At 41.2% G+C, this 20,000-nt stretch overlaps 1 protein-coding gene and 1 long non-coding RNA gene across 3 annotated transcripts in view; one reads left to right on the top strand and one right to left on the bottom strand.

Annotated features, from left to right (window-relative positions):
- asap2b (ArfGAP with SH3 domain, ankyrin repeat and PH domain 2b) overlaps positions 1-20,000 on the bottom strand; it is a 56,776-nt gene that overhangs the window by 17,549 nt on the left and 19,227 nt on the right. For both annotated transcript variants that reach the window (XM_031315479.2, XM_031315497.2), the window contains exons 4-16: positions 17,804-17,878; positions 12,545-12,594; positions 11,948-12,077; positions 10,853-10,938; positions 10,670-10,745; positions 9,878-9,964; positions 9,150-9,253; positions 8,169-8,238; positions 6,365-6,452; positions 6,116-6,164; positions 5,757-5,923; positions 4,861-4,994; positions 3,002-3,096 (exon numbers count right to left, since the gene is read on the bottom strand). In XM_031315479.2, the coding sequence (XP_031171339.2) occupies positions 3,002-3,096; positions 4,861-4,994; positions 5,757-5,923; positions 6,116-6,164; positions 6,365-6,452; positions 8,169-8,238; positions 9,150-9,253; positions 9,878-9,964; positions 10,670-10,745; positions 10,853-10,938; positions 11,948-12,077; positions 12,545-12,594; positions 17,804-17,878 (1,211 nt within the window). The remainder of the gene's footprint in view (positions 1-3,001; positions 3,097-4,860; positions 4,995-5,756; positions 5,924-6,115; positions 6,165-6,364; positions 6,453-8,168; positions 8,239-9,149; positions 9,254-9,877; positions 9,965-10,669; positions 10,746-10,852; positions 10,939-11,947; positions 12,078-12,544; positions 12,595-17,803; positions 17,879-20,000) is intronic.
- LOC118493813 overlaps positions 8,622-20,000 on the top strand; it is a 13,575-nt gene continuing 2,196 nt past the window's right edge. The window contains exons 1-2 of the long non-coding RNA XR_004895833.1: positions 8,622-8,807; positions 11,923-11,927. This is a non-coding gene — a long non-coding RNA (uncharacterized LOC118493813). The remainder of the gene's footprint in view (positions 8,808-11,922; positions 11,928-20,000) is intronic.

Here is a 20,000-nt window from a genome sequence, read left to right as displayed (position 1 = left end):
CTCATAACATCTACATCTTATAATTTATTGTCTGTTATATATTGTTCTTAAAGTGCCCATATTATGAAAAAAATCAAAATCTTTTTCTGGGATTTGGGGAGTTCTTTTGTGTCTCTGGTGCTTCCACACACATACAAACTTCCATCCGTGCTGTTTAGAGTGAGATACGGTTTCTGAATGTGTCCTGCCTTCAGTCTCTGGGTGAGCTGGTCAAAATCTGCACGGCTTGTGACGTCACAAGCCGAAACGAGCAGGCTAACCGCAACCATTAGCTCGTAGCGTTAGCATGCTAACGCTAATGCTAACGTTAGCATGCCTACGCTAGCATGCTACCTCATTCTCAATAGCAAAGCACTGCTACAACACACACAAGTTCACCATAATCTACAAAAGAACTACTTCCATGTGCGCCCTCATTTAGAAGTCTCCCAGCTAATCCTGCCTTGTAACTGACCGAAGTCAGCCTTTCTTTTACTGTCTATGGAGCTAGCTAGCTGACATGATCTACATCTGAGCTACTGGGAATGTGCAAGTGCAATCAAATATAGTCCAGAAGAAGAAGAAGAAAAGAGGTCTCACTCTGTAGCTAAAACAGAGACCAGGTGAAAAGAGGATCTGCAGCAGTGAGAGAGAGCGGTGCAGTACAACAACAATATGGTGTTTTTAGAAAATTAAACCATGTAAACCTATTCTGGTACAACCTTAAAATACAATTATGAACCTGAAAATGAGCAGAATATGGCTGCTTTAAAGTATATTATTTCTTGTCTTGTTTGTCAAGCAATTCTATTATGTTTACATTCTTGTCTTTTCATAGTTAACATTTAATGATAAGCTATTGCACTGTTCAATCCCTGCACTACCACCATAGCACCTTATCATGGTCATTGCATCACATGGTCAGTCCATACCAGACCTCTGTAATCACTGCACTAATTGTTAACTGATTTTTATGTATTTGAGCTACAGTATATGTTAGTTGTGTTATGGTTGTCTAAGCTACTGGATGCCTAAAATTTCCATTGGGACATATAAAGTCATCCATCTACCCATCCATCCATCCATCTATCCATCCATCCACCCATCCATCCATCCATCTACCCATCCACCCATCCATCCATCCATCCACCCACCCACCATCCATCCATCCACCCATCCATCCATCCATCCACCGATCCACCCATCCATCTACCCATCCATCCACCCATCTACCCATCCAGCTACCCATCCATCCATCCATCCACCCATCCATCCGTCCACCCACCCACCATCCAATCATCCATCCATCTACCTACCCATCCATCCATCCGTCCATCCACCCATCCATCCATCCATCCACCTACCTACCCACCCATCCATCCATCCACCCATCCATCCATCCATCCATCCATTTATCCATCCATCCATCCATTTATCCATCCATCCATCCATCCACCCACCCATCCACCCATCCATCCATCCATCCACCCACCCATCCATCCACCCAGCCATCAATCTACCCATCCATCCATCCATCCATCCGTCCATCCACCCACCATCCACCCATCCACCCATCCATTCATCCATCTACCCACCTACCCACCCATCCATCCACCCACCCACCCATCCATCCATCCACCCATCCATCCATCTACCCATCCATCCATCCATCCATCTACCCATCCACCCACCATCCATCCATCCACCCACCCATCCATCCATCCATCCATCCATCCATCTACCCATCCACCCATCCATCCATCCACCCACCCACCCATCCATCCATCCATCCACCCATCCATCCATCCATCCACCCATCCATCCATCTACCCATCCATCCATCCATCCACCCATCCATCCATCTACCCATCCATCCATCCATCCATCCATCCATCCATCCATCCAGTCAGTTGAGAAAAGTGACAGATACAAAACTGCAAAAATAGGACAAAAAGGTAAAAGATACAACAGACAGATACTTGGTTCAAAAATGGCAACTAAGTCTATTCAAATAAAGCAACTAAATGAAAAAGTGACAAAAACGTAGAAAGATATACACAAAAACAACAAAGATGTGACAGAAAAGTCTTAAAAAAGTAATAAAAAATACGATAAACCATCGTGACTAAAACACCGAAAAAGTGGATAAACCTTAAATAAACTGAAGAAAAAAAAACCGTTGAAGTTGAAAAACTAAACATGTGATTAAAAAGCGACAAAAGGGTCGAACAAAACGTAGAAATATAAAAACGTCAAAAAAACAACAAAAACATGTGAAATGTTGCCTAAGTTTGGCTCTGCTGTTGATGATTACCAAGGGGGGTAAGCGAGCGTCCACAACGCGTAGCTCCTATGGCGCCATTTTGATGCTACCAAGCCATCACCTCCCGTTAGCATCCCATTGACTGCCATTCATTCTGACATCACTTTGACAGAGAATAACTTTACATCTGAAGAGTTTAAAGACTCTATTTGTCCGTTGTTTATTTCTAAAGAAACACGAGAATGTATAAAAGGCTCCATTACCTTGTACCTCACGTTATGGCTCCGTAGCAGACGTTTTTATAAAAATAGGCTAACGATTGGGTCATAACCACGAGACTTACTGTCTCATAGTAGAGGAATTACCGTATAGTACAGGAGAAGCTCTCAGGCAGTTTGGACTTCCATTAGCTGTTTAAGTTTAATTACTAATGTTAACTATCATTTTAGTGATCAATAATTAGCCTGTGTCTATGTTATCTCCTTACATATACCTACGCTCTCCGTCTCTGCTAGATTGGGAATGATTGAGATTTCTCTTGGCACAGCTACCAGAAGACTTCCAACTTTCAGACAGGTTGCTCACGTCACATCTACGTCTTCAAGCTCAGTTGGAGGCTGCTCAGTAACGCTCAGCCATCACCGGGAAAGAGACTTCACTGGTCTCCGTCATTTATTTAACTGTTATAAAACTTATTTAATGGTGATTACATTTCCTCTCTTTCTAAATGCCAGACTTCCTGTTTCCTGTTGGACTCACATGTCGCTGCTCGGGTCGGGTTTGGTGACGTCCTGCGCCGACAGCTCCGCCTCCATGATCTCGTTAAAGCTGGCGTTTCCCACGTTCTTCGCCAACTAAAAACACAACACAGGGCTTTGTCACATTCACACTAGAGATGCACCGATTGCAATTTTCGAGGTCGACATTAAGTTAGACCAGCCGATACCGATTTCAGCCGATTTCATTTTTTCTACCCACTTTACAGCACACATAAATATTTATTTTCTATCTTTTGTTTAATAGAACATGTGTTGAACAGATAATGGATCACTATAAAATAGAACTATATAAATTACTCCTGGTGGGGGACATTCACACACATCTAAAGAGCAATGTTAGAACCATTTCCTTCTTTTCACATCAATATCAACTAAAGAAATGTGATATATTTAGCAACTAAAATTGGACAGATCTGCTACTGCACTATGACCCACCCATACCTCTCAGGTGGTCTGGGACAGGTCTGCTACTGCACTATGACCCACCCAGACCTCTCAGGTGGTCTCCCAGAAAACTGCACGTCTGCTGCAACTCTCAGTTCTTTTAAATCAAGGTTGAAGACCTTTCTATTTGATGTTGCCTTTCTTAATAACTGTTTATTTCTTATACTGAAGTTGCACTGTTGAAACTGTATGGCAATCTATATAAGCATATAAAGAGAATTAAAAAGTAAGACCAGTGGGACCGGCCTGTTCTGGGAACGGCAAGGATTGTGGGTGGATCGGTGGCGGCTGTGGCTCAGTGGTAGAGCGGCCGCCTGCCAATCGGAAGGTTGGTGGTTCGATCCCTGGCCCTGCAGTCCCATGTCGAAGTGTCCTTGGGCAAGACACTGAACCACGAGTTGCCCGCGATGCTGCGCCATCGGAGTGTAAATGTGTGTGAATCTTTATCTGATGAGCAGGTGGCTCCTTGTACGGCAGCCTCGGCCACAGTTTATGAATGTGTGAGAATGGTGAATGGTTTCTGTACTATGTTAAAGCGCTTTGAGTAGTCGTTAAGACTAGAAAAGCGCTATATAAGAACAGTCCATTTACATTACGTGTATAGAGCAACGGCTTATACGTTGTCCCATACTAGCAGCCTAAAATCTGCTTTTATATATTTAACTGTTTTAACTGCTCTTTAATGTTTAATTTCTTATACTGCACTGGAACTTTTATTCTCATATTTTATCTGTTTTTAATTGTTTTTAATCTGTTTTCATGTAAAGCACTTTGAATTGCCCTGTTGCTGAAATGTGCTCTACAAATAAAGCTGCCTTGCCTTGCCTTCACCTGCTAGCTAGGTTGCACGTGGCTGTTGATTTGATATAGGCCTAATAACGCCCTCGCTCACGTTTGTATTTTATGTGCATTATTTACATGCTACAGTAGTTACACTGCATTAAGATAATGTAATGAACAGTGGGTTTAATGTTATTATTTGCTAGCCTATATATAATGCCTATGCATTGTGTACGGTAGCCTTTACAATGTTATTTATTTACAGCATTTGACCGGCATAAAATCGGCATATGTCAGACTGATCGGCCGGTCGCTGGTCACGGCCAATCACATGAAAACCGGCCAATTCCGGTCACCAGCCGGTCAATTGGTGTATCTCTATTTCTCACAGTTTCTGGATGCTCTAAAGTTTAATCTTTTATTATGATATTGCTTTCTATCATTTATGATTTAATGAAACTGTCTTAAAATGCTTTTAAAGGAACCCAGACTATTAGGACACATAGGCATTTATAGCTGACGCCCACGTTAATCTTACACATGTTGTACTAGTCAGGGCTCCTTTTAAACACATGAAAATCTTTTGCTAGAAGTATATTTTTATATTTTTCTCACCAGCAGCTCGGAGGTTCCCAGGACGTCCAGGTCCAGACTCTGGATCCGCGAGTAGTGGACCCCCATCTCCCGGTGGATCCCCGAACACTCGATGCAGATCAGCACCCCCAGGTTGGTGGACAGCCAGGTGGGACCTGAAGCCAGAACTTAAGATTTAGAAGCTGCCAAACCGAAAAACTGAGCTTTTATGAAGACAGGAGGAATCAGCAGAGAGAATGGAGAGACACTCAGCTAACTTAACCCTTGTGTTGTCTTCCCTGTCGACCATCATGCAACTTTTTGTTTTTCTGGGTCAAAATGTAAAAAAAATTCCAACGTTTTTGGTCGTCTTTTTCAACAATTTTGTCACTTTTTTCGAAGTTTCTGTCAATATTTTTCTGCGCTTTTTTGACGTTTTTAAAGCTTTTTGGGGGCTTTTTTAGACAGTGACAGTGGATAGACAGGAAAGGGGGAGAGAGATGGGGGAAGACACGCAGCAGGTCGGATTCAAACTTGGGCCGCTGCAAAGGACTCAGCCAACATGGGGCGCACGCTGAGCTAGAGGCCGGCCCTTTTCTGATGTTTTAGTTACTTTTTCTGTGCTTTTTTGAAAAAATCTTCTAACATTTTTCAGCGTTCTATTATCAATTTTTCTTTACATGCTAGCCTGGTCCTACCAGACTCTGGTACATTAGCCTGGTCCTACCAGACTCTGGTACATTTACTGTGTTCATGGACTGAGGATGGGAGGAGGATTCAGCAGAATCTTAACCAGTGGATTTGGTATTCGGCCGAACCCCTAAAAATCTGGATTTGGTGCATCCCTACCTGTAACCTATTATGATCTGATGTCTAAGCTTTCCCTTTAGTCTCATCATACCACTACATGGCGTTTCTGGAAATTCCACCACACTGACCAGCGGCTCCGCAATCGCAGCAGCTGTCGTTGCCGCTCATCCTCTTCACTTCCTCGACGATGGCTCTGGTCAGCTCCTGCACGATGTTGTTCTCTCCTTCGTCCTGATCGCCTTTAAACGCAGCGTTCAGCGCCTCCTCCTTGCTGTTCTGCAGCACCGACACCCAGCTGCACACACACACACACACACACACACACACACACAGACACACACACACACACACACACACACACACACACACGCACACACACACACACACACGCACAAAAATGCTGATATTTCCGCAGTAACAGAACTTTTGCTCCATTTAGAGAAACTGAGGGGAAACGACACAAAGTTATTTTAAAAACAATACTTACATCTGACACTCTGCTTCGTCCTCGGCTTGGAAGTGATACGTCCTGTCGTCTGCAGGAAACAGGAAGTAAACAACAGGAAACAGCAGTCAGACAGCAGGAAGTAGACAACAGGAAACAGCAGTCAGACAGCAGGAAGTAAACAACAGGAAACAGCAGTCAGACAGCAGGACGTAAACAACAGGAAACAGCAGTCAGACAGCAGGAAGTAAACAGCAGGTGTTAGTGTGAACAGGTGTGTCTGCAGCTCACGTGAGAACAGGTCGAAGCTTTTCTTCTCCTCCGGATTCCTCTTCACCTGGCAGGTGAGCAGGTTCAGTTTGGCTGGAGGTGTGTTAGCCTGAGAGACACGGGACAGAAGATATAATATTAATATAATATATATAATATATGATATAATCACTCGGGCTGAGATCATATGCTTTTGTCCCGATTCCATTCTTTCTCGATTCATGGGTGCCGGTTTGATTAGTATTTTGCGATTTTCATTAACTGCGATTCTAGACGTTTTCAGTATTGGGATTTTCGTTTCCTTCTTTAACCCTCCTGTTGACCTCGGGTCAAATTTGACCCGTTTACAAAAACTCTCCATATCAAAACTATGACCAAAGAATGTTGAAAAAAGTGACATATGTTGGAAAAAGTTACAAAAACGCAGGAAAAAAAAAAAATCAACAAAAACATTTTTTATTTTAAACGCTGAAAAAAGTGACCAAAAAAATCGGGAAAAAGTGGCAAAAATAAAATAAAAAAAAAAAACATCGGCAAAAGTGACAAAAACTTGTTTAAAAAAGTTACCAAAAAAATTGGAAAAATGCGGGGGAAAAACCCGCCGGAAAAAGCGACAGAAAGTGATGAAACAATTGGAATAAAATCAACAAAAACATCAAGAAAAGTGTAAAAAAAGAACAACAAAATGTTGAAATTTCGACCCAGAAAAACACAAAGTTGCAGGTCGACAATACGACAACACAAGGTTTAATGAAAACAAAGGGTTGAATAAAACAATTCTAGAGACAATATATCATGAGACATATTTAGCTCAATCATAAAAAAAATAAAAAAATAAAAAATACTAGCGCTGTCAAATGATAAAATATTTTAATCGCGATTAATCGTTGAATTTCTATAGTTAATCGCATATTTTATCACATGATTAAAATTCTATTATTTTGCATTTCAGAACAGTTTTTAAGTACATATTAACAATCGAAAGCCATTCTTACCAGTGGATCTTGATTGGGAATCAAATGAATGCAAAGAATTTGATTTTAAGATTTGTAATTATTTATTTACTGTAAACAAAAGAAAAATGTGTGAATCTGTCATTATTGCACAATTCCTCCAAGTACCTAACTAAAAAACTACAAATCCCTATCCTTACTAGAGTCAATATAGTGTTTAGTAACTCCTAAATAATGTTGATTCCTCACTGACGTCCAGTGATCACCGGTTAATGAGACAGCATTTGCACTCTGCAGCTGTTCCAGTGTGGCTGCTTTCTCCGTGTGGTACAGGCTGTGTATCCGTGACAACTACTGTCCCCCTCAACGGCAATGAGACAGGTCAGAACATGCCAACCGTAGTACGTCTTTAAGACCCGAGTCCTCTACGATGCTGTCAGGTCTGCAGTTAGTTGCCACCCGTTTTGCAAGAGCTGTAGTAATTTTTTGGGATTTGGTTTCATCCACAGGTCGGCAAGTAGCACTCTCCTGAGTGGGTAGCATGCTAGCAGGTAGCATCACGTTAACTGTACTACTATGCTTAGCTCCGTAGGTGGTAGCTCAAGTTTGACGTGCTTTTGTGATATTTTAATTCGGCTTTCGCGATTAATGCGTTAACGCTGACAGCCCTAAAAAATACTTATTCTAGGGAAAAGAATATATTTTTTAAAAAGTCGCAAAAAATCTTGATACATACATGAATTGATTTCCACCCCCACTCATAATAACCATGTGCATTGGCACAAACATTTGGTGACCAGATATTCTCGCATTGCAAGACCTTAAGTACATGCAGGAGGACCAACAGGAGGAGAGGATGTGTAGCCTCTTACCGTGCCGTGGGAGATGGTCAGGAAACCGTTCTTCACCGAGCACTTCCTCTTCTGCCAAACCTTCCTCAGTCTGAGGAAACACATTGAACACATATCAATCTTTTTGTACCAATTCTCCGTTTGCTTAAAGGGTAGCTTTGGTATTTTTCAACCTTATTATTCTAAGTGTCTGACAACATTATGGTAAGGATCCCTACAGAGATAGACCTTTTAGTTAAAACACCATCACCCAACCCACCAGACTCCATGTAAATAATCAGTACTTTTATCATCGTAAAACACACTTCATTCAAAGTGGACAGAAACTAAATAAAACTATCAAAAGCCGTCTTGGTTCATCTTTCCACTGTTCCAACAATCACCACTCTGGTTTGGTTGAAATAAACTCTTAATTCACCCATTTACATGTGGAGATATGCTGGCTCTATACGCGCTAAAAGTCCTGATTATTTACATGGAGTCTGGTGGAAATATGCTGGCTCTATACACGCTAAAAGTACTGATTATTTACATGGAGTCTGGTGGAAATATGCTGGCTCTATACACGCTAAAAGTCCTGATTATTTACATGGTGCCCGGTGGAAATATGCCGGCTATATACACGCTAAAAGTCCTGATTATTTACATGGAGTATGGTGGGTTTGGTGAAAGTGAAGGGGTTTACTATTACATTGCAGCTTGTTTCTTGCTTATTAATACTGGACCAATTTCAAAGATTGTTGTTCCCATTTGTCAGACACAAAAGCATGGGAGAATAGGGTCCAGCTTGAAAAACAACTAAGTTTCCCTTTCACAAATACTCACACTAAAGAAGGCGGAGTCTTTCTGAAACGTTTTTTTAAAAAGTGAAATTGTAGTGCTACTCTTTACTTTATTTGTGATCATCCATATTAAGGATCCAGTCTTCCATGTCTAATTGTAAAGACTTTAGCATGTGTATTCTTCCTGTTGCATTCTGTGACATTGAGTTCACTCACTTACCCCTCACTTTTCTTGTAGAGGAATCCGGAGCGCTCAGTGCCGTGCGCCTTGTTGCCCTGCAGCTGATGGAGGCTGTAACCGGCACTCTGTTTGTTCTGAGCATCCTGTCGAAAGAACCAGGAAATACAACCAACTTAAGCCTCCATATTTGTAGTTTTATGGTGACTAAGCCATCTTAATCCAATCTAGTTTAGCACTATCTGCGACAAAAAGGCAACGGAAAGGCGACAAAAAGACGACAGAAAAGGTGACAAAAAGGAGGCGAAAAGGCGATGAAAGGCGACATAAAGGCGACAAAAAAGGCGACAAAAATGGAGTTTCTCTGTGAATGTATGAATGAGTAAATAGCAGTTGAAAATGTATGAATTTCTGTCAAATTTGAACATTCTGTCCATTCACTTGAATGGGGAAAATTTCCTCGAAAATGTTGAATATTTTGGAAATTACGAATGTTATGAATAAGAAAAGTAATAGCTGGCCATTCTGAATTGAGCTGAATGTTTTGATGTTTGAATGAAGTTTATATGTTGATAAATGTGGAAGGAGTAACGGTTTGAAAAAAGGGGTACGGAAGAATAATAAAGATAAAGATCTTGAAAAACATATGTGAATTTACACCAATAAAATGCGTAATATGGTGTCGTTAATGACGCCGTTGTCTTTAGTAAAAGTCCTGCTAAAGGGTTCTCAGAGTGGCAGAAGATAAAGTAGTTTAAATCTCGTCTCACCTCTTTTTGCTCGGACTGCAGAGACGCCTTCAGGACGTCTCGGAGCTGAGTCAGCTGTTTCCTCTCGCCGTCCTGAGTCTGCTTAATCTGAACGCCACACAACAAGTTAATAACTAAATATATAAACATTTCCTTCATTTAAATGTTTTTTAACAGTACATTTACAAGTAAAAAATTGTAATATTGTAAAAAGATAAAAGCCATAGTACTTTAAGATAATATAGTCTTAATAATTCAGAAAAAAAACTCGTAAAACTTAAAAACATTTTAAGAAAAAAAACTTGAAAATAACTGTGTGTGTGTGTGTGTGCGTGCGTCTGTGTGTGTGTGCTTCTGTGTGTGGTCGTCTGTGTATGTGTGTGACTGTGTGTGTGTGGTCGTCTGTGTGTGTGTGTGACTTTGTGTGTATGTGTGTGTGTGTGTGTGTGTGTGTGTGTGTGTGTGCGTGTGTGTGCGTCTGTGTGTGTGTGCTTCTGTGTGTGGTCGTCTGTGTGTGTGTGACTGTGTGTGTGTGGTCGTCTGTGTGTGTGTGACTGTGTGTGTGTGGTCGTCTGTGTGTGTGTGTGTGTGTGTGACTGTGTGTGTGTGTGTGTGAGACTGTGTGTGTGTGTGTGTGTGTGTGTGTGTGTGTGTGTGTGTGTGTGCGTCGGTTGTGTGTGTGTGTGCGTGCGTCTGTGTGTCTGTGTGTGCATGTGTCTGTTGTGTGTGTGTGTGTGTGTGTGTGTGTGTGTGTGTGTGCGTGCATGTGTGCGTGCGTCTGTGTGTGTGTGTGTGTGTGTGTGTGTGTCTCACCGTCGTCAGCTCTGTCGTCAGCTTCTCTACAGATGGTTTCAGACTCTCGACGGCTTTCAGTCCGTCCTGGAAAAAACTGACCACAGACAACGTAGAGACAAACATTTCTGCACCGAATATAAATTTACATGTTTACACATATATTTGGATATTAAAGGAGAGTTTCTTTGCGCAGCGACGTACTTGCACTGAGCGTGGAAATACTTGATGAGGTTCTGCAGGAAGTCGACGCCTTTCTTCACTTTGATCTCGTTCACTTTAAGGAGATACTGCGGACAGATACCAGCCAGGGTTAATAAGATAAGATACATAAGATAAGATAAGATACGTAAGGAATCCTGTTACATAATCCTGATTTCAATATTGACCAAAATAACGGTGATGATTTCTTTCCCGACTGGCAGGATGAATGGGAGCGTCCTCACTAGGGCTGCAGCAGGTACTCTTCGTGGAATGGAGGATTAAGTTGGACTCTATGTTTTCTGTTGAGATGCTGAAACATTGACCTCGAGCTATTATTGTGGTAAGCTAGTTCAGTTTTGCAAAGAGAGACACATGGTACAGAGTTTTCGTTTTAATTATGTTTGAACTGATTCCAAACTTTGGACACTTTCTGTCGTTTTCTCCAGCCCCAGTCTTCATGACATGTGTCGCCTGCAGCGTCAGCCCGGTGTGCGACAGTAATAATCATCCGTGCAGAAACACCGTCAGCGATACAACATTGGTAACGTTGATTAAACGGAGCTTCGAGGCAAATAGTAATGGAACTAGAAAATGCATTTCCTGCAGAAAAGGCGTGGGAATGCTGAATAGCTGAATTGCTAAAGCTAAACTGGATGAACAGCTTAAATTCGTAAGAAGTTGAAGTAGTGACAGACCAAGATATCAAAACACTGAGCACACCCTGAATACCTGAATATTTTGTGAACAGTTTAAAGAATGTAGGAGGAGATACATTTTGAAGCAGAAGAGGATTTGAAGGACTTAGAGCATGCTCCCAATGTTAAAAAAAAAAAGTGTTAAAAAGCTTAATATTTAAAAAAGTATAAATAGTAGAAAAAAAGTTGAAGAAGTCCCATCATTAGCTGAAAGAGCTGAACATTTTAAAAGTTGAATGGTTTTAATAGCTCAACGTATGCAGAAGTTACGGAGAGCCAAAAAACGTACGGAATAATAAAAATAAAGAAAGAACTGAATAACAATAGTGGGAATGCTGCTGAACAGCATTCCCACTATTATTTGAGTTACTCGAGGAATAGTTTCAGGCCTAGTCCTTACCTCACACATCTGCAGCTGGAAGAGTTGTCTCTCCTTCTCCATCTCCTCGGCGATCTCTCCGCCGCTGAACTCCGTGCGAATCATCCCGTGCTGCTTGGCGTGTTCCCTCTTCTCCTTCTCGATCTTCACTCTGGAGAAAAGGTTGAAGGTCGAGTTAAAAGGGGGATTTATTTTCCAACCTGGACCCTGTTTCCCTATGTTTGAGTGTCTAAATGACTGATGTGAAATAATAAATGTTTGACATTGGTCCAGTATTGGGCAAGACGAAACAAGTTAAGAAAGTATTTTCAATGTGGTTGAGCAAGAAAACTGTAACCTTGCAACCGTACAAGCCACAAAAACTTAAAAAAAAAAGCCACAAAACCAGAGGAAAAAGTGACACAAATGTAAAAAAAAAGGCATCAAAAATGTCTAAAAGACAAAGAAACACCACAAATATTAAGCAAGACCGCTGTAACCTGCAGCCGTGAGACGAAAAAACGTTGGAAGCAGGGCCAACAATGTCGAAATTTTTTTTTAAAATGATGAAAGAAAAACGTCAAAAAGGCGAAAAAAAAGGATGAATAAAAGTTGTGTTGAGGTGTTTTGTTGTCTTACACTTTGGTCTCATAATCCTTCCAGGATTTGTCAAACGGCTTCTTTAGATCCTGAAAAGAGGAAGTGATGTCACATTGTTAGACCAGCTAATCACAACACAGCATTCAATCATAACAACAACAAACAGAGAGACCTATTTTCAAAAATGGTGACAGATTGGACCCTAACAACTACAGAGGCATCTGTGTGAACAGTAGTCTGGGGAAGGTTTTCTGCAGTATTATTAATGCCAGAATATTGTCCTTCCTTACCAAGCACAATGTCTTAAGTAAAAATCAAATTGGCTTTTTACCAAAATATCGTACGTCAGACCACATTTATACTCTGCACACCCTTATTAAAAACTACACCAAAATTAAAAATGGGAAAATATTTGCATGTTTTATAGACTTTAAAAAAGCTTTTGACACAATATGGCATGATGGGCTTTTTTATAAACTTATCGAAAGCGGTATAGGGGGTAAAGTCTATGATACTATTAAATCACTGTACACAGAAAATAAATGTGCAGTAAAAATTGGCTCCAAAAGAACAGAATTCTTCAAACAAGGGCGTGGAGTGAGACAGGGATGCAGTTTGAGTCCAACACTGTTTAACATTTACATCAATGAACTAGCAGCCATGTTGGAACAATCTGCAGCCCCAGGTCTCACACTCCATGATACCAACATCAAGTTCCTGCTCTATGCCGATGATCTGGTTCTGTTGTCCCCAACAGAAGAGGGTTTACAACAGGGCCTGTCCGTCCTAGAGCAGTACTGTCAGAAATGGGCACTGACAGTCAATCTGAAAAAGACCAGTGTTATGGTATTTCAGAGGAGAGCCAGATCTCAGGGAAATAGACAGAGGTACAACTTCACTCTGGGCAACACCAGACTAGAACAAAAGGGTTCCTATAATTACTTAGGGGTTGAAATTAGAGCATCAGGGAGTTTCAACCTGGCCATAAACACACTATGGAATAAAGCTCGGAGAGCCTTGTATGCAATCAAATGCAAATTTGGAAAAACAAATATCCCCGCAAGAATTTGGCTAAAAATCTACAATTCTCTGATAACGCCAATAATGAAAAACTGCAACTGGAATTCTGTAAAATTATTCTAAAAGTTCGCCCAAACACCCCAAACAATGCATGCAGAGCAGAACTCGGTATATTCCCTCTGAAAATTCAAATCCAAAAAAGGTCAATTAAATTCTGGCAGCATTTAAATCAAGCTGATAAAAATTCCATTGTATACAAAGATCTCCTGAGCAACCAGCGGGGTTCAGATGTCCACCCCCTGGACCAGCTGGCTCACAGGTACACGGAGCTAAACACAGTCAATAGTAGACAGACAGGTAGAGAGAGAGACAGGTACACGGAGCTAAACACAGTCAGTAGTAGACAGACAGGTAGAGAGAGAGACAGGTACACTGAGCATCAGAGCCGCCACAGACACAATCCTCAGTCTTCAATCAAAAGATTTGAAACTAAATTAAAAGACGAGTATACAGAACAATGGCAAAATGAAAATAAAATACAACACAAACTCCTCTGTTATCAATCCCTGAACAGAGATATCCAATTGGCCGAATATCTCAAAACAAAAAATCCAAAAGAAATACGAATTTTAACAAAATCCAGAGTCAGTGACCACGAGCTGGAAATTGAAAGAGGTCGACATTTAAAAGAGTGGAGACCAAGAGAGGAACGAGTCTGTACACACTGCCACCAGGATATCCAAACAGAATTACATTTCCTATGTACATGTCCCAAATATGAAGACTTAAGAACCAAATATTTCCAAAAATTTGAAAAACATATACCAGGCTTCACTTCCTACACTGAGGACAAAAAGCTTCTTTTTTTATTAGGGGAAGATAAAAGCACGGCATGGCTAGCTGCTAAATATGTCTTCTCCTGCCACAATACAAGGCTAAATAAATAGAAACTGGTATAAGAATTATTTATACAAGTTATATATATATTTATATTATTTTTTTTTATTATTTTGTTTGTCTGTATTCTTTTTTTTATATATATTATTGTTTCAATGTACCATTTGAAGGACATGCACAGAATGTGTTTAGTATCTGCATCTATATCATAATTATCCTGTTTACTTGTATTATTATATCAGATATATTTACTCCTTGTCGTTGTTTATATATGTTTGTTCTTATGCTTTGGCAACACAAATGCATTTTTTTTTTGTCATGCCAATAAAGCAACATGAAATTGAAATTCAAAATTGAGAGAGTGAGAGAGAGAGAGAGAGAGAGAGAGAGAGGCAGAGAGAGAGAGAGAGAGAGGCAGAGAGAGAGAGAGAGAGACAGAGAGAGAGAGAGACAGAGAGAGGGAGGGAGAGAAAGAGGGACAGAGAGAGGGAGGGAGAGAAAGAGGGACAGAGAGAGGGAGGGAGAGAAAGAGGGACAGAGAGAGACAGAGAGAGAGAGAGAGAGAGAGAGAGAGGGAGAGAGAGACAGAGAGAGAGAGAGAGGGAGAGACAGAGAGAGAGAGAGGGAGAGAGAGAAAGAGAGAGAGAGAGGGAGAGAGAGAGACAGAGAGAGAGAGAGAGAGGGAGGAGAGAGAGAGAGAGAGAGAGAGAGAGAGAGAGAGAGAGGGTAGAGAGAGAGAGAGAGAGAGAGGAGAGAGAGAGAGAGAGAGAGAGAGAGAGAGAGAAGAGAGAGAGAGAGAGAGAGAGAGAGAGAGAGAGAGGGAAAGAGAGGACTTTGATCCATGAGTCACTCTGGAACTATGTAAAGACGATAACGTGTTTGATAAAAACACAGACGGAAAACTTTACGGAGTCTTTTATTTTGATAGACTCTGGAGCCAGGGGTGTAACTTTGGGTTCAACATGGGGGGGGGGGGGGGGCATGTCTGCATGGATTGAGAATAATGCGACAAAAAAACCTCAATATCTAAAAATAAAAAAAATAAAAAAATCATCAAAAACATTGCAAAAAGCGACAAAGAGTTAAAAAAAATGTATTAAAATTTATTTTTAAAAAGCGACAATACTCTAAAACAGAGGTTCTCAAGCTTTTTTCAATAATGTACCCCCTTTGAACAGTTTTTTAAGCCATGTACCCCCTACACCAGTGGTTCCCAACCTGGGGTCCGGGGACCCCTCAGGGGGACGGCAAAGATCAGAGGGGGGGGGCGCAAGTCTTTATCTGGTTTGAGGTTGAGGTAAAAAAAAATATTTGCACATGTTAAACAAATTATGATAATACACTAGAATATATAATGTATCAGAATCAGAAATACTTTAATAATCCCAGGTATACAAACAACATATACAAACCACATATATTATCCAGACTTTTAACATATATAATAAAAACAAATATACAGTAATAATAAATAAAATATGAAATGTACAGTGTTAATGTTAATGTGCAAATAGTGCAATAAAAAGAGAAAATTATTGATAATACAATATGTATATATAATGTATACAAAAGTCTGTATAAAAACTATATATTTTTGTTCTCACTTAAAATTGTAGGCAGGCTACTTAGTAGGCCAAACCTCCGGGACCTCTTAACCTGGGACCCTGCTGTCATCAGGTCAGCTGATAGCTGCTAGCTGCTATCATCCTAATTTTTCCTGCCGCCACAGCATCACTATTTTATGAATGAAATATGGCGGAGAAACGTAAAAGTGCTGATAACTCCTCTATATCAAAAAAGAAAGTAAGGCTCTATCTCGAGAGTTACCTCAACTTCGGTTTCAGCTTTTCTTAGACATGAGTAAAGGGGGGCGCCAAGGAAAAAAGGTTGGGAACCACTGCCCTACACAGCGCGAATAATTTTTGTATAAAGAGGAACAGTACAGCGATGTCAGCGATAGATTTACTTAACAACGGCCTTGTACCTGGAAAACATTTAAATGCTGATGAAAAAAGGTGACAACGGAGCTTCGAGGCAAAAAATAATGGAACTAGAAAATGCATTTCCTGCAGAAAAGGCGTGGGAATGCTGAATAGCTGAATTGCTAAAGCTAAACTGGATGAACAACTTAAATTCGTAAGAAGTTGAAGTAGTGACAGAGCAAGATATCAAAACACTGAGCACACCCTGAATACCTGAATATTTTGTGAACAGTTTAAAGAATGTAGGAGGAGATACATTTTGAAGCAGAAGAGGATTTGAAGGACTTAGAGCATGCTCCCAATGTTAAAAAAAAAGTGTTAAAAAGCTTAATATTTAAAAAAGTATAAATAGTAGAAAAAAAGTTGAAGAAGTCCTATCATTAGCTGAAAGAGCTGAACATTTTAAAAGTTGAATGGTTTTAATAGCTGAACGTATGCAGAAGTTACGGAGAGCCACAAAACGTACGGAATAATAAAAATAAAGAAAGAACCGAATAACAATAGTAGGAATGCTGCTGAAATGCTGCTGAACAGCATTCCCACTATTATTTGAGTTACTCGAGGAATCGTTTCAGCCTCCAAACCTTGGAAAAAGGCAGTAGAAAGAAAGGAAGGCAACTCTGGGGCGACAAAAGTGACGACAAATTAAAATAAGCAACAAACTTTGAAAAATGCGACAAACTTGGACAGTAGAAGTAACTCCAGCCTTGTAACTGAAAAAATTTTGCAAAAAATGTCACGTACCCCCTGCAGTCCTCCAGAGTACCCCTAGGGGGACACGTACCCCCTGCAGTCCTCCAGAGTACCCCTAGGGGGACACGTACCCCCTGCAGTCCCCCAAAGTACCACTAGGGGGACACGTACCCCCTGCAGTCCCCCAAAGTACCACTAGGGGGACACGTACCCCCTGCAGTCCTCCAGAGTACCCCTAGGGGGACACGTACCCCCTGCAGTCCTCCAGAGTACCTCTAGGGGGACACGTACCCCCTGCAGTCCTCCAGAGTACCTCTAGGGGGACACGTACCCCCTGCAGTCCTCCAGAGTACCCCTAGGGGGACACGTACCCCCTGCAGTACTCCAAAGTACCCCTAGGGGGACACGTACCCCCTGCAGTCCTCCAGAGGACCCCTAGTGTGTATGTGTATGTATATGTGTATGTATATGTATATGTGGATGTGTGTGTGACTGTGTATGTCTCTGTCTGTGTGTGTGTGTGTCTGTGTGTGTGTATGTGTGTGTATATGTGTATGTGTGCATGTGTGTATATGTGTGTGTGTGTGTGTGTATGTGTGTATGTCTGTGTGTGTGTGTGTGTGTGTGTGTGTGTGTGTGTGTGTGTGTGTGTATGTGTGTATATATGTGTGTGTATAGTCTGTCAGACTGACGGAGGAACACTGACCCCTTTGACTCCCTTCAGGTCTCCCTTCAGAAGGCTGTCCAGAGGAAACGTGATGATGTTGTTCATGTTCTGCAACTGCAAACAGGAAGTCATGTTAGAAATGTCCTCACAGAGAAGTCAAGTTGACTTAGAAACAACATTTCATACAACAGGCGTGAACTCAATAGACAGATAGACAGATAGACAGATAGACAGATAGATAGACAGATAGACAGATAGACAGATAGATAGATAGATAGATAGATAGATAGACAGATAGACAGATAGACAGATAGACAGATAGACAGATAGACAGATAGACAGATAGATAGATAGATAGACAGATAGACAGATAGATAGACAGATAGACAGATAGATAGATAGACAGATAGACAGATAGACAGATAGATAGATAGACAGATAGAGAGATAGACAGATAGATAGATAGACAGATAGACAGATAGACAGATAGATAGACAGATAGACAGATAGACAGATAGACAGATAGACAGATAGACAGATAGACAGATAGATAGATAGATTCAAGGTCCCAGTAGCTTAAAGACATCACACACAACATACACATACAAGCAAATCCACATGAATAGCATGGACAATAAAATAAAAAATACGAAATACTAAATAAATTAAAAAATAAAATTAAAAATATAATAAAATATCCACATGAATGTACTAAGGGATGTATAAGCATGAGACGCTGGCAGTGACAGGGCAGGGACTGACCCTGGGAGGCAGTGTGAGAGTGTGTGTCATGGTGGTAGTGCAAATAGGTCCAATAGTGCAAAAGATAAAGTCTAGAGACCAGAATTAAATATGGACAATATAAGAGAATAATGTAGACATAGTAATATAAAAAACTATAGCAGTGCAAGGAGAACGTTAAAAAAAGACAGCATTAAATATGGGCGTTATAAGGGAATAAAGTAGACAGTAGGATAGACACAAATCAACAGTCAATATTAGAGGTTTGAAGTAATAGTGTTACAGCCATTGTTCAAATATTAAGTTAAGTTAGGGAGGAGGGAGGGAGGGAGGGAGGGAGGGAGGGATTGTGCATATATGGGCTAATACAGCCAGTAAACAGTGTAAGCAGTAAACAGTGAACTGTGGGCCAGTGGACAGTCAGTAGGCTACATAACTGTTGTTATACACAAGTTTTTGAGCCGTTTCCGCTCTACATCCTAAACTCCTCCCGTCGATGCAATCCACTTCTGTTCTGGCGGGCTGGGTTAGTTTTGCTAGCTAGCTCCGTTGTGCCGACAAAGCACTGATATCGCAGTGACAAAGAGGATATAACAATTAATTAACTATTCCTGCTAAATGGCCGCTGTGTGTGAGTGAGAGCGCGGTCAGCGAGCTTGTTACGCCCACAATCTCTTACCACAGGTTCCAGTTAATCTTATAATGGATATGTGTGTTTGAGTTATTTAAACAAACGATCGGGGAAATAAACGCCTCTTGTCCGTGAGTCTCATTGATAGAGCCTGCGGCTGGATGGAGCTCTATCAATGAGAGCTAGCTAGCCTCCTCTTAGACCTCTGAAACGAGACCCCTAATGATCACAAAAATGCATTAAATTGAAATCGGACACCATAGTTAGCTTTATAAGACATTGGGGTAGATGTTCTATACGTGGCATGATGAAATTCAAACTGTAAATATATGAAAGTTATGCCGGCAGCTGGCAGCCAGCTCCGGAGCTCCGCGGAGCCCCGGTCGTCCAATAACCGAGAAACGGTGACTTTCACTGGGTATGGAGTTTGCCTCTTTCTCGTCAGACTGTGTTAATTCGGGTGGGGCAGAGTAACGCCATCTCCAGTCAAAGTAGTAGAACCGTGTTCCCAAGCTAGCATCGAAATCGCTGTATTTACACCGGCAGACGCTGCGCAAACCACTTCCGGCGGAAATTAAGTGCATTTGTGTAGTGTCATGGCGATACCCGGGATTTGCCGCGTGAACTTGTGTATAGGAGGTAGTGGAAGTGGTGGAGAGGGAGGAGAGGCAGACAGACTATGCAGAGAAGTCTCTCTCTCCTCTTCTCTTTAGTGAAGCATTGTAGAGTTGTATGGCCCTGGGGACAAATGACTTTGACTTTGGAGCAATGTGCTCCACTGTGACGGAGCGCTAACACACAAATCACACCGGCTACCGCCCCCACCGAGGGGGGGAATCAAGTCCCGGGACATGTCTGCATGTG

The sequence above is a fragment of the Sander lucioperca genome, chromosome 19, assembly GCF_008315115.2.
Source record: "Sander lucioperca isolate FBNREF2018 chromosome 19, SLUC_FBN_1.2, whole genome shotgun sequence".
Classification (NCBI taxonomy): Eukaryota; Metazoa; Chordata; class Actinopteri; order Perciformes; family Percidae; genus Sander; species Sander lucioperca.
Note: the sequence above shows the minus strand (reverse complement) of the source record. Positions and strands in the feature narration are given on the sequence as shown.